Source organism: Pseudophryne corroboree, chromosome 3 (assembly GCF_028390025.1).
Source record: "Pseudophryne corroboree isolate aPseCor3 chromosome 3, aPseCor3.hap2, whole genome shotgun sequence".
Classification (NCBI taxonomy): Eukaryota; Metazoa; Chordata; class Amphibia; order Anura; family Myobatrachidae; genus Pseudophryne; species Pseudophryne corroboree.
The window spans coordinates 355,336,680-355,349,830 of NC_086446.1; the positions used below are offsets into that span (position 1 = coordinate 355,336,680).

The following is a 13,151-nucleotide window of genomic DNA, read 5'->3' on the forward strand; positions in this document are numbered from 1 at the left end:
GGCGCCCCCCTCCCAGCGCCCTGCACCCTCAGTGACTGCCGTGTGAAGTGTGCTGAGAGGAAAATGGCGCACAGCTGCAGTGCTGTGCGCTACCTTTAGAAGACTGAGGAGTCTTCTGCCGCCGATTCTGGACCTCTTCTTACTTCAGCATCTGCAAGGGGGCCGGCGGCGCGGCTCCGGTGACCATCCAGGCTGTACCTGTGATCGTCCCTCTGGAGCTGATGTCCAGTAGCCAAGAAGCCAATCCATCCTGCACGCAGGTGAGTTCACTTCTTCTCCCCTAAGTCCCTCGTTGCAGTGATCCTGTTGCCAGCAGGACTCACTGTAAAATAAAAAACCTAAGCTAAACTTTTCTAAGCAGCTCTTTAGGAGAGCCACCTAGATTGCACCCTTCTCGGCCGGGCACAAAAATCTAACTGGCTTGGAGGAGGGTCATAGGGGGAGGAGCCAGTGCACACCACCTGATCGGAAAGCTTTACTTTTGTGCCCTGTCTCCTGCGGAGCCGCTATTCCCCATGGTCCTTTCAGGAACCCCAGCATCCACTAGGACGATAGAGAAAAACCTATTTAAACTTTTACTTCTAAGCAGCTCAGGAGAGCCACCTAGCTTGCACCCTTCTCGTTCGGGCACAAAAATCTAACTGAGGCTTGGAGGAGGGTCATAGGGGGAGGAGCCAGTGCACACCAGCTAGTCTAAAGCTTTTACTTTTTGTGCCCAGTCTCCTGCGGAGCCGCTATTCCCCATGGTCCTTACGGAGTTCCCAGCATCCACTAGGACGTCAGAGAAACACCTATTAATGTACAGTTTATGACGTACACCTCCAAGTAACAAAAACCTGCTTCCATCATTTTAGACATTGTCCTTGTTTTTGCGCTTTCAAAATGTGTGCAAAAATGGTCTTACTGAGGGTACTCTAATTCCAAAACACTGGGGCAGATGTATTAACTGGAGAAGGCATAATGAATCTGCCCCAGTGTGTGTAATAAATGATTATATATATATATATATATTTATTTATATTATCTGAATAACCGTAAGACTAGTTCTTTATATCTGACAAACTAACTCGTGGGATAGCGCTATATACCACGTGTGTGTGTGTGTGTGTATATCTCTCTCTATAATACATTTTTTATATATATATCTATCTCATATATATATATATATATATATATATATATATATATATATATATCTATATCTATATCTATCTATATATCCACACATTACATATACATACGCTCCTAGTAAATCACTTGTACAGAGTCAAACCTGTGTTTTTGTATAATCATTTTAGACATACCTAAGCATGGTAAAGATGTATCGAGGGCTGGCAGCATCTTTTCCACCGTGCAGCCTGGTGCCAAACTGGCCAATTGGTTGCAAGAGATTGATATTGTTGCTACCCATAAAGTTCTGTGCCAAGTTGATAATGGTCATCATCAGGGAAGTCTACACAGGAGAGGATTAAAATGTATTTATGTTGTACACTGACCATTCTCACACCACAAACTGTTATCTTAAAAAAAAGTATACAGTCGAAATGGAAGTATAGTCTCGTAGAAATCACAGTAACTTCAGGAGAAATGGATTTGAAAAAGGTGAGCAGTTACGGTTGGTAGTTGCAGGCAAAAAAAAAAAAAAGGTGATTTTTGTTACTTACCGTAAAATCTCTTTCTCTGATTCCATCTGGGGGATGCTGCGCCATTACTTGTGGGTTAGAGGTGTGTGGTTGTGGAGTTTGGCGCAGAACTATTAAAACCTGACTCCTCCCCCCTCTAACCCCTCCCATCTCCTTCCTGCCTAGCCAGTACCTCAGTTAACGTTTAGCCAAGCCAAAGGAGATAGATCAAAGAAAATTAACTGGTTAAACCAGACAAACATCTGGGAGGGATCGCAGCGTCCCCCAGATGGAATCAGAGAAAGAGATTTTACGGTAAGTAACAAAAATCACCTTTTCTCTTTCATCCATCTGGGGGACGCTGCGCCATTACTTGTGGGACTTCCCAAAGCAAGCTAATAAGAGGAGGGAGACGGGGACGGCATAGCCGTCCGCAAAAAGTGACGCCCAACAAAGGCAGTCTACAAACCGAAAGTCTGAACACTGTAAAACTGTTTAAAACGTATGCACAGACGAGCAGGTCGCCGCCCGACATAGCTGCTCTATAGATGTAACCCCGCGAACAGCCCAAGAAAACTCCAACAGCTCGAGGCGAAGGAGCTCGGATCGATTTAGGAATTGAAACATCAGAAGACTGTTTGCTGGCCGAAGTTACCCAACGAGCCATAGTGTACTCGGAAGTTGTCCAATCTAGTTTGGACGCATCAATCAAAACCCAACAAAGCATCCGTTTGATGGATAGAATCCGCACGAGAAAGAAATCCGTAAGGCCCAAAGGACATCTACAAGTCAACTGGGAATCCTCCCTGGAAGGAAAAGGAGTAAACGCTAGAGGGACGATGAAGAAGTAAACGCTGGAGGGACGATGTCCTGATTTGATGAAGCGCTGACACAACCTTCGGAAGGAAGGTTTTGTTCGCAGAACCACCCGATTTTCCTGAACCACCAACAAGGGTGGTCTGTAAAAACCATAGCTTCCAATACAGATACTCATCTTGCGGAGGCAATTTTTAATAGAGACACAACAGCGGAACGTTCGCCAAAGGCTCAATGTAGATCCGTAAGGACTAAGTTAAAGTCCCAGGAAATAACCGGAGGAACAAAAAGTGGTTAAATCCGCAGAAATCCCTGATGGAACGTGAGAACGTCTGGAATGATAGCCAGTCTCTTTTGAAAAAGAACCGACAAGGCAGAAGCCTGACCCATCTGTGAAGAAAGTCTCAGACCCTTATTGAGACCCTCCTAAAAGAAGAATACCAGCCAAGGAACTCTAAACAAATCCGGTAGTAAACCACGCTTTTTACACCAAGCAATGTAAATATGCCACAGTCTGTGGTAATTCCAGAAGCCACCGGCATGAATCATAATTTACACAACAGGACGGGAATAAAACTTTTTTTTTTTTTTTTAAGAAAACCAGCCGATCCAACCTGGGTGGTGAGATGTTCCTTGAATCATAAGATGTGGATGCAGAGGGAGTCGGAATGGTTCCCTGATGACCACAGTGCGCAGAAGAGCGTACCACTGTCAGTTTGGCCAATCTGGGGCCACCAGAATGATTTGAAGACCGTCTCTCTGAATGCGTTGAAGCAGACTTGGGATCAGTGGAAGTGGTGGCACATCTCAGTTGAAAGTGCCACAGCGCCATGATTGCGCCGATTAAAATTGCTTGAGGGTCCTGAGTACACGACCCGTAGAGATGAAATTTATTGTTGAGACGAGACGCCATCAGATCTACATCGGGCATCCCCGACCGGGCTACTAGAGTCAGAAACCCCACCCGGTGAAGTTCCCACTCTCCCGGATGCACCGTGTGACGGCTTAAGAAATCCACATTTCAGGTCTCGAGTTCTGGCATGTGAATCGCGGGTCTGGCCGGAACCCAATGTTCCGACCATATGAGAATCTGATCGTGTCAAGGCAGATCAGCTTCGAGTGTCTCCTTGCTTGTTTATGTAAGTAACTGCCGTGGTGGTGTCGGACTGAATCCGCACTGGATGACCCTGTACTCTGGTTTGAATCCGCCGTAGTGTCTACCGGATTGTCCTTAACTCCAAGATGTTGATCTGCAATTTCTACTCTTTAACTGACCCAGAACCCCTGAAAGTGAAGAGTCTGAAAAGCCGTACTCCAACCTATGAGGTTGACATCAGTAGTGACCATCACCCAAGGCCAAATTGTGAACTGAACTTTGGTTAAATTGGAGCTGTAAAGCCACCAGCGAAGCAACTGACAAGTCTGTACCGACAAGCGGAACAGCTGTAAGTGGAGAGGAGTTCCTGTACGAGTCCAACGGATGCTAATCTGCGCCTGAAGGAGTCGAGCATGAACCTGGTATATGGAACTGCCTCGAAGGTTGCCACCATCTCGTCTAACACCTGCATGTATCGGAGAACCGAAACCACCTGTAAATGCCGCAGTGTTCAAATTTGGGACTGTATGTCCTGACTGAGGAAGAAATACTTTCTGGTTTTTGGTATCGAATAAGAGTCCCAGAAAATTATTTTCTGAGAAGGAAGCCAAGACGACTTTTGGACAATTTATTATTGATCCGAATGGCTGTAGAGTCTCTATTGTGAAACGCAAGTCCTGTTGAAGAATCAACTCTGACGGTATCCTGAGCAACAGATCATCCAAATACAGAGTAATGTTGACTTCCCGATACTGCCACCGCATGGTCCATGATCTTTGTGAACACCGGAGAAGCCGTGGATAAGCCAAAGGGAAGAGTATCAATAGGAACAAGCAGATAGGCGTCTTATGCCTAATGAAGCCAAATATCCCCCTGGTTCCATGGCGATGATAATCGAGTGGAGCTTTTGTTGAAACGAACAGTCTAGTTTGTCCACGAGTACAATCCCCGACCTCTCTGCGGAGTGGGAACTAGAACAATTTTACTTCATTTCGTAGAAAAGTGGCTGTTGCATGATGAAACGTTCGACCTCTGGAGGGACCGTTTGGAAGAGGAGTGAAGAACACACGATATGGGACTGGTTCCTCGAGATCTAACGTGTATCCTTTGGATATGACCTCCGTCACCCACCTATCTGGTTTCGACAGGAGCCACCCTTCGTTGAACTGTAGTAACCGAGTCCCAACCGTCACTGCTCCCTCCGGCGTCATGCAGTAGGTCTGTCGGAAGGTTTACTTCCACCTCTGAAACTCTTTTCGTGGATATGTGGAGACAGCACGAAAGGAATGGAACTACCGCTGTCCTGTACATGAAAGGAACGATCCCTTGTAGTATTCGGTTTCGGAGGAACCGCCAGAAGAAAGGGGCTCCTGCCCTTCTGTAGTAGCTGAAATAATCTTCTTAGATTCCGACCCAAAGAGAACTCACCTTCAAAGGGTACCGCCGCCAAGGTCTGTTTGGAGTCACAATCGGCATTCCAAACCCGAAGCTAAAGAGACCGTCTTGCTGACACTGTCAAGGCAGAAATACGGGAGCGCCGCGTAGTAGAATCAATCAATCAAGGCCTCACCCACATAAGTAAGAACCTCCGAAATTTGTTCTGCTAATTGAATGTCTTCTGAAGGATCGTCAGACTGCATTCCAGATATGACCTGTGTTAGTCAGTCATCCGCGGCCCTGAGGATCCAAGCGCCAGCTAGAATCGTGACGAAGAAGACAGATTTAGGCATTGCTGCCATCGTCCTATCTGTAGGATCTTTCAATGTCACAGACTGTACCGAAGGAATAGCCGTAGCTCCTGCTAAATGGGAAATGGAAGCGTCTCCCTTTGGGGCTGTTTTCTGTAAAAGAATATAGAAATTTTAACTTCTGAGGGACTTGGGAACGAGAAACCGGCTTAAGTTAGGGCTCCTTTAAATATCCCTGTTAGTAATAGAGTGCTGATAGACACCATCCGTCAGACTAACACCTGAGTTATTAGAGCAATCACTTTCCCAGACCGAAACTTCGTCCCACTCTGGGTCTACGTCCCCATTTTCCCATGGAAATGACTCCAACTCCTCCCCCATAAAGTTATAGCAGGCAACGGTTGTGGCCGTGTTGTATCAGAAAAACTGCCGGCAGAGTTTATAAACTTGTTTCGGGATTGAGTTAAATTAGTAATACATGTGCCCATATTTCTTGAGCCCACAGAGACAGGTCCACAGAACTTCCCTGTTGGACCACCCCAGATGCACCAGAACATGTCCGTTCACATTGTACGCAGGCAATTTAAACCCCCGAGGGTGTCTGCCCGCTTGTAGATCTGTCTTTTAAACAATGCACTACCAAAGAACTATAAACACAGTAGAGTAGTGGACAGTATTGTGAAGCATACTGTGTAATTTATATTGAAACAAATACTGTTAACTTTAATAAAAATCCTCAAGCTGGCACTAGGATTGAACCCAGGTCCCTCTATACCACAGATCTCTGTATAGAATAACACAATGCCCCCAAAATATACTTGCTGTTAGGTGATCCCCCCTGAATAAACAGGGTGAGTAGTACTGAAAACTTTTTCCAAGTTGTGTGCTGTGTGCTGCACCGCGTCCCCCGTACTGCCTCTGGAGAAAATGGCGCCCGGCTCTGTAGACGCTGGACCAGAGTGTGTGAGGTAGTGCAGGGCGGGAATCCTTTCTTTGAAGCAAGTAAGCGCCGGGTAGCTTCAGCATAGGCGCGCTATAACCGGAAGTCTGCAGATTCTGTGGTCGGGTAGCGGCTCCCGCGCACCGCTACATACAGCGTGTCTCTTCGGGAAGCGGCTCCCGGGTGCCGTTACCTACAGCATCTGTTGTTCTAGCAGTGGCTCCCGCACGCCGCTATGTACAGCGACTCGATCGGTATTGGCTCCCGCGCGCCGCTACTTACAGCGGCTCTGTTCGGCAGCATCTAGCAAACCCTCAGGGAGTGACTCACCACTCTCCCGGGCTACTCAGAGGAAAAGGATAGACCAATACTGTCAGAGACAGATTGTGTCTATCCTGTACCTTCTCACTGCCGACTTCTTAGAAATAGGAATCCAGCCCCAGTGACCGAAGTATGGTGACCTTCAGCGGCAGATTATAGAGTGGGACTTCTATCTAACCCCACTCTAGTAGTACCTGTCACCTGTATACAGGGACTAGGCACTCAAATCATAAAATAAGAAAAAAACCTAACTAAAATCTTCAGAGAAAAAAATCTGTGTCTGTACTCCACAGGCACAAAACAAAAACTGAGGTACTGGCTAGGCAGGAAGGAGATGGGAGGGGTTAGAGGGGGGAGGAGTCAGGTTTTAATAGTTCTGCGCCAAACTCCACAACCACACACCTCTAACCCACAAGTAATGGCGCAGCGTCCCCCAGATGGATGAAAGAGAAAAAAGTACATTTTTTTTTTTATATAATTCTATATTATATAAAATTCATTAGGCCAGGTACCAACTTAAATTATAAAAGAAAACCTCTTCCCCATAACAGCAGTACAAAGACGGACCCCTGATTGCTGTTTGGCAGACATGTTTCGGCTATTAGCTACTGAACTGTAACATACCCATTGATACAAAACATGGCCAGCAACGACTATTCCTTAAGAGAAGTTGCTGAGTAATGTGAGATACTCAAACAGTCTGCCAAACAGCAGCTCCCGCATTTTAGCTTACAAGGCAGATTTCACGTTACAGAAGTGATTCGAGCAAACTACGCTACTTTGGCAAATACGTTGTTAATCATTTAATTTTTTTTTTAGAAGTTTTTTCATATTGTGCGTTAGATATTAAACTAAAAATGCCTACTCCCTCTGTTCAGAACATAGGAAGGGAACAGCCTGAGAAACATGTTCCATAAATGTACATAGTAAATATCAAACTACATGAGAAAGTTAATTTCTCAGACATCCACTAGGGGAAACTAGAGATAGACGGTTGGCTATCGGGAGCTGGCACTTTAAAATTTTTCTTAAGAGTGTGCAGACTACTTCACCCTCTAACCCCCATCAGCCCTAAAGGTTTCTTTTAATGTGCGGAGGGAGCCTGACACATTCTGCTGGGCTCCAGCAAGGCAAGAGCTGTGGCTCTGCATATAAGTTCCAGGGCTTAGTAACCAAAAGGGTGCTGGGATCAAATCCTGCTCACATATTAATCTATAATTTAAGAAGAGAGAACCTCAGGGAGGCCCTTCGCCACCTATGTGAAGGTGGGGTCCAGGTCCTCAAGCAGCCTGACTGAGTCAGGAAAAGGATCATCAGAGCTTATACAAAGAGCTCCTGCTAGCGTAACTGCTGCACCTGAGGTCTCCTGGATCAGGTAAGAGCGCAGTCATCCCACTGCCTGCAGAGCGCACTCTCCCCGAATGCTTTAACCTAGTGGGTAAAGCTTCCACACAGCCCTGGGATCGAATGCCTCAGAATCTGTTTAAAGGCACTGCTGTCTACAGTGGCGCAGCGGGTGATCGGAAATCCTGCCTATAGTCTGCGTGTCCTACACAGAGCCCACGGGGACAGTGTGGCCATGCTTTACTATAGCCACTGGCCCGCGCGGTCTAGAAGCAGTTACTGTACTGCCAGCGTCTGCATATACAGGCATCCGGACCACGCTACCAATAGCGACTGAAGAACCAGTTTGTCTTTTGCTGTCGGAAGGCCGATAGTGAAGAAGAGTTGGTGGTGAATCTTCAAAATCTATTTTGTAACTTCTGGACACAAAGGTACAAACCCACAAATCGTTGGATGTGTGTGTAACCAAGCCTCCTGTAAAGTTTGGAGAGGTGACCCCACCATGCGAGATCCCTGGTGAGATTATATACCACAATTTTTTGGTAGGCTTTGAATACTGACGACGAGCAGCAGTTTGCCAACAACCACGGCCACTGCTAACTCTGGTTTGGGCAATGACGCCTCTGGATCTGCCCTGAAAGGAGTTTGGGTTGCGAAAGGAGCAAAATGAAGGACCTGCCTTTAAACAGACTCGCTCTGGGGCATTCAATCCCAGGGCTGTGTGGGAGCTTTCCCACTAGGTTAAAGCAGGAGGGGAGAGTGCGCTCTGCAGGAAGCGGGATGACTGCGCCCTTACCTGATCTAGTAGACCTTAGGCACAAGATGTGAAGTAGGTACGCTAGCAGGTGCTCTTTGTATAAGCTCTGACAATCCTTTTCCTGACTTCGTCAGGCTGCTTGAGGACCCGGACCCCATCTTCACATAGGTGGCGAAGAGCCTCCCTGAGGTTCTCTCTTCTTAAATTATAGATTAATATGCGAGCAGGATTTGATCCCAGGACCTTTTGGTTACCAAGCCCTGGAACTTGTGTGAAGAGCCACAGCTCTTTCTTTGCTCAAGCCCAGCCTGAATGTGACAGGCTCCCTCAGCACACTAAAAAAAATAACTAGGGCTGATGGTGGATAGAGGGGGAGGAGTCTGCAAGAAAAAAAATTTTAAGTGCCAGCTCCCAATAGCCACCTGTCACCAGTGTCTACAGCATCCAGTGTCACCTGTGGATTCTGAGAAAAGGATTTATCGGTTAAGTACCAAAATCCTGTTTTTATTAATCTAAGCTCAACCAAAGCTTCAGTAACAGCTGATCATTAGCAGAAATGATGCAAAAACTACTTACCTCACCATGATGATATGCAGACATCTCAGCTACAGACCCAGCCAGCTGAGCAACTTTCACTTCTCTCTTATCATTTCTCTTAAAACATGTAAATAACACTTTCCTCTGGCCTGGCTTCAAACCTATAGCCAAACACATAATCTGTTATTCATAAGAGCTTTAAACTACAAAAAAAAACAACAATACAAGCAACTACCAAGCCAAATCCCAGCTGCCACAGCTACAATACCTACCATCAACTAATGATGGGATGGAACGTTCATTGTCAGAGTTGGAAAACAGAATCAGCTCTTTATTAATAAAGTCATTGTAGGTCAAGTACTTAGTGGATTTCCCATACAAGTAATCCTAGAGAGGCAAACATATGATCATATATTAAGTACACTGTGATTGCAGTTTTCAGAGTAGAGGAGAACATTTCAGAGAACCAAAGAATACAAATGCACACAGAGGAGTATGCTTTATACATCAGTGCCTAACCTCTGGCAAACCATGCAGTCTCCTCTCCCTTCTGTCCTGCATGAAGTTGGTCAGCCATTCCTTACGGTCATCAATTTTCTTCTTGCTAAAGGCCTGGATGTTAGAGAGTAAAACAGGGAAAATATGAAGTATGAATACTGGTTTACAAAGAACGGTGTTTGTCAACTACATCAGAACAGAATAGAAGCAGCTGCTACAAGTGTCCTCACCTGATTGACTAAGTGTTGTTTTATACCTGCTTTCTCCAAAATGAAGTAGGAGATAACTAAGGATTTTTTTTCTCGTACTCCACCTAAGGGACAATGGTAACTGTATAGTTGGGCACTGGAATGCGCACTTCGATAATTAACTACACTGAAGGACCTCCACTACATACCATCCCACCTCTAACGGAGCCATTTTATTAAAAGTCTGAATGTAGAGAATACCATATGAATACAAGATAACAAGTGGAACCACAACAAGGGAGGGAAAGTAATGCTCCCAAAAAAAGATTAGGAGAGAGAATTTACTGCAAATTCAAACATCCTCTTCTCTTGCACCGACTCTAGGACTTCCTCAGGAGGGGTGGATACACTACGGCAAAACAGTGCGCAACACTTAGCCTAAAACGGCATCTATACAAATAACTGTAAAAGTGATCAAATTCTGTAATGTGTGCACAGAAGGCCAGCTTGCTGTTTACACAGCTGATCTGCAGGACGGAGCTGCCAATACCTAAGCATGTCTGGACAAGGCACTGGTCAACAAAAAATACACAAAAGGTTACAAAACGCAGATCCACTGTTACCAGTGGTTCAAGTGAGGTCTTCTAGGAAACGTCATAAATACCAAGGAGGCACAAAAGGGAAATAAGGTGGTTGAATGCGGACCACACCCTTGATTAAAAAGGCTGTACCACTGAAATCAAGGCCAATTTCTACTGGAATATAAAGGAAAGTGCCAAAATCTGACTCTTAATAGAAGATAACTTAAGTCCCTGATCTATGCCAACCTGTAGGAAGGATAGCAGGTGTGGAAGGCTGAACATAGAAGTGTAAACACCTCTCTGCTCATACCAAGTACACCTTGCAGATGTTGTAGATTTTTACTGTTGCAGGCTTTAGGGTGCTGGAAGCATGGTCTGGATGGCCGCACCATAAAGCCCCATAGCTTTTAGGATCTTGGCTTCAAGTTCCATACCAGTCAAATAAGGGTGAAGGAACAGATCTTGGCAAAGAAAGTATTTTACATGTGGCTTCCACAGTATGTCCTGAAGATCTGCATACCATATGCTTGTGGGCCGAACTTGTATGTTGAGAATCACATGAAACAATTATCCATTTGTGCAAATTCAAAAACAATGGCTATCGGGTGAGGAGGGGTATCTGGCTGTCTCAACAGAACCCTCAACTGAGAATGAAGAGCCAAATCTTTGACTCTGGAAGAAACACTTGGCATCAAATAGAAGGCCCAGAAGAATCACTAGAGGATCCAAACTGGACTTTGGAGGAGCTCGGACGTGTAATAATGTTGCCTAGAGTAGAAACCGTCCTGATGCAGCACCCACTTCACACTGAGCCAGGGAGAGACAATCATGTTGGCTGGACCCCGTGAAGTCATCACATGAGCAGGAAAGACACCAGAGGATTAGCAAGTCTCCACACCGCATCTTTATAGCCTGCAGCTGGGGCAGGATGCATCAATCGCTCTACTGGCAAATAGAAATTGGCTGCAGCAGAGCGCATAACTGGGGACCCACCCATTTTGGAAAAATGAGACCCGGACCTCAAACTTGGTAAAATACACACTATCGTATTTATGATCACTGCAGAGGGACAGTCTTGGGGATTAGCACAGAATCTTTGGGAGCCTGGAAAGATGAAAATTGGGGTCAGGCCACGAGCCAGGATAGATATGCTCCATTTTTTGACTAATGAACTACGTTTCCTCAAGTTAATGACTTTTATGCTGGCACTTAAAAAGCAAAGCGCACTTTCACTCACACAATACTGAAGAGCTAAAAGAAAGAATTTATCAAGAAACGGTTAGAATTTCCATAGCAATGCTACGCCACATTATGGGAAACATGCATGGATGATCAGAGGAATGCCCACACAGAGGAGGTCATCGAAGATGTGATCTTTGAGAAATAAATGTCATGTTACGTACTTTAAGATAGCATATTTGTAATTTGCCAAAAAATTGGTTACTTATGGAGTATTTAAAAACTGTCCAACTGCTCAGGGGCCCATCAGCAAACAGTAATATCCAATGGCAACAAATGATGGCACTCAGTCTGTTGATGTAGCAAAAGAGCATCTGTATTAACACCTATGTTCACCTTTGCACATTTAATGATCAGTTATAAGAGAGGGAAGAACCTCAGAGATTATCTTGTACGAAATGATGCATCAGGTATGGGCAAACTTGAGAGTGGCAACTTCTTGGGTAAACCGAAGAATGGCTGCTTCAAGTGCCCAAATTGTACCACATGCGGGTTTTTACAGACGGGACCCAGTTTTTACCATCCTTTTACGGGCCATAAATTTGATATTCAACATCTGTTAACTTGTACGAGTCGTTTTGTTTTCTATGCCATCACTTGCCCATGTGCAAAGGTGTACATAGGCAAAACAGAGGTTACTTTTCGTGAGAGTATGGCACAACATCGTGCTGCCATACGGGCGGCATTGAATTCTGGGACGAGTGCCCAGCCGGTTGCACGTCACTTTGCAGAGGCGAGACATAATCTCTCTACTTTGAGATACCGCATTATCGATCATGTGCCACCCCTAATTAGGGGTGGTGACAGATCTGTGAGATTATTACAGCGTGAATGTGAGTGGATTATGCGTCTAGTTACTTTAGTTCCCCGGGGGTTAAATGAGAATCTGGGCTTATATGTCTTTAAATGAACTGGAGGAACCGTGGTGAGTTTAATTTCAATATTCATCTAGCTGGTAGATTAGATTTATTACACTGAAGAATGAACTGTCACTGTAGTATGTCATATCATATATTGAGAGTTTGTATTTCATCCGGAGTTGTGCCATATTAGTTTATGGTCTACATTAGATGTTACATATTATGAGTATATAGTTACATTGAACTAATGCCAGATTACATATGCTGTTTGTTCTTAATCACAAATGTGGATTTGTTATATGTACTTGCTTTGTACTGTTTTAGCACACACCTGTGGTGATTGGTCAGTTACTATGGCAACCGTTCTGCAATCCGAGCCAGTCTGTATGGTGACCAGGAAAATGGAAGTGGGCGGAGCTTGCTGGCGTGGTGCACTTAAATTCTGGTATGTGTATGTCATTTTGTATAAGGCTTGATAAAAGCGCTACACGGCGCTGAAACATTGCCCAACAGCTGCCGACTTGTGTCCTCTTATGAGGAAAAAGCTCTGGAGTGCCGCCAGTGGAGGAGTATAGTGTGTGCAGCTGTGGAGGCTGCAATGTGGAAGGCACCGGGCGCATTGCACTTGTGAATGTCTGTGGAGTGCCGGAGTTGGAGACATTAA

The 13,151-nt window shown here is 45.2% G+C and overlaps 1 protein-coding gene across 1 annotated transcript in view; it reads right to left on the reverse strand.

Moving 5' to 3' along the window:
* The window catches only part of TOP2A (DNA topoisomerase II alpha), a 208,611-nt gene that overhangs the window by 88,633 nt on the left and 106,827 nt on the right, over nt 1-13,151 (reverse strand). The window contains exons 17-20 of the mRNA XM_063959788.1: nt 9,641-9,733; nt 9,394-9,508; nt 9,161-9,282; nt 1,305-1,453 (exon numbers count right to left, since the gene is read on the reverse strand). Coding sequence (XP_063815858.1) covers nt 1,305-1,453; nt 9,161-9,282; nt 9,394-9,508; nt 9,641-9,733 — 479 coding nt within the window. The remainder of the gene's footprint in view (nt 1-1,304; nt 1,454-9,160; nt 9,283-9,393; nt 9,509-9,640; nt 9,734-13,151) is intronic.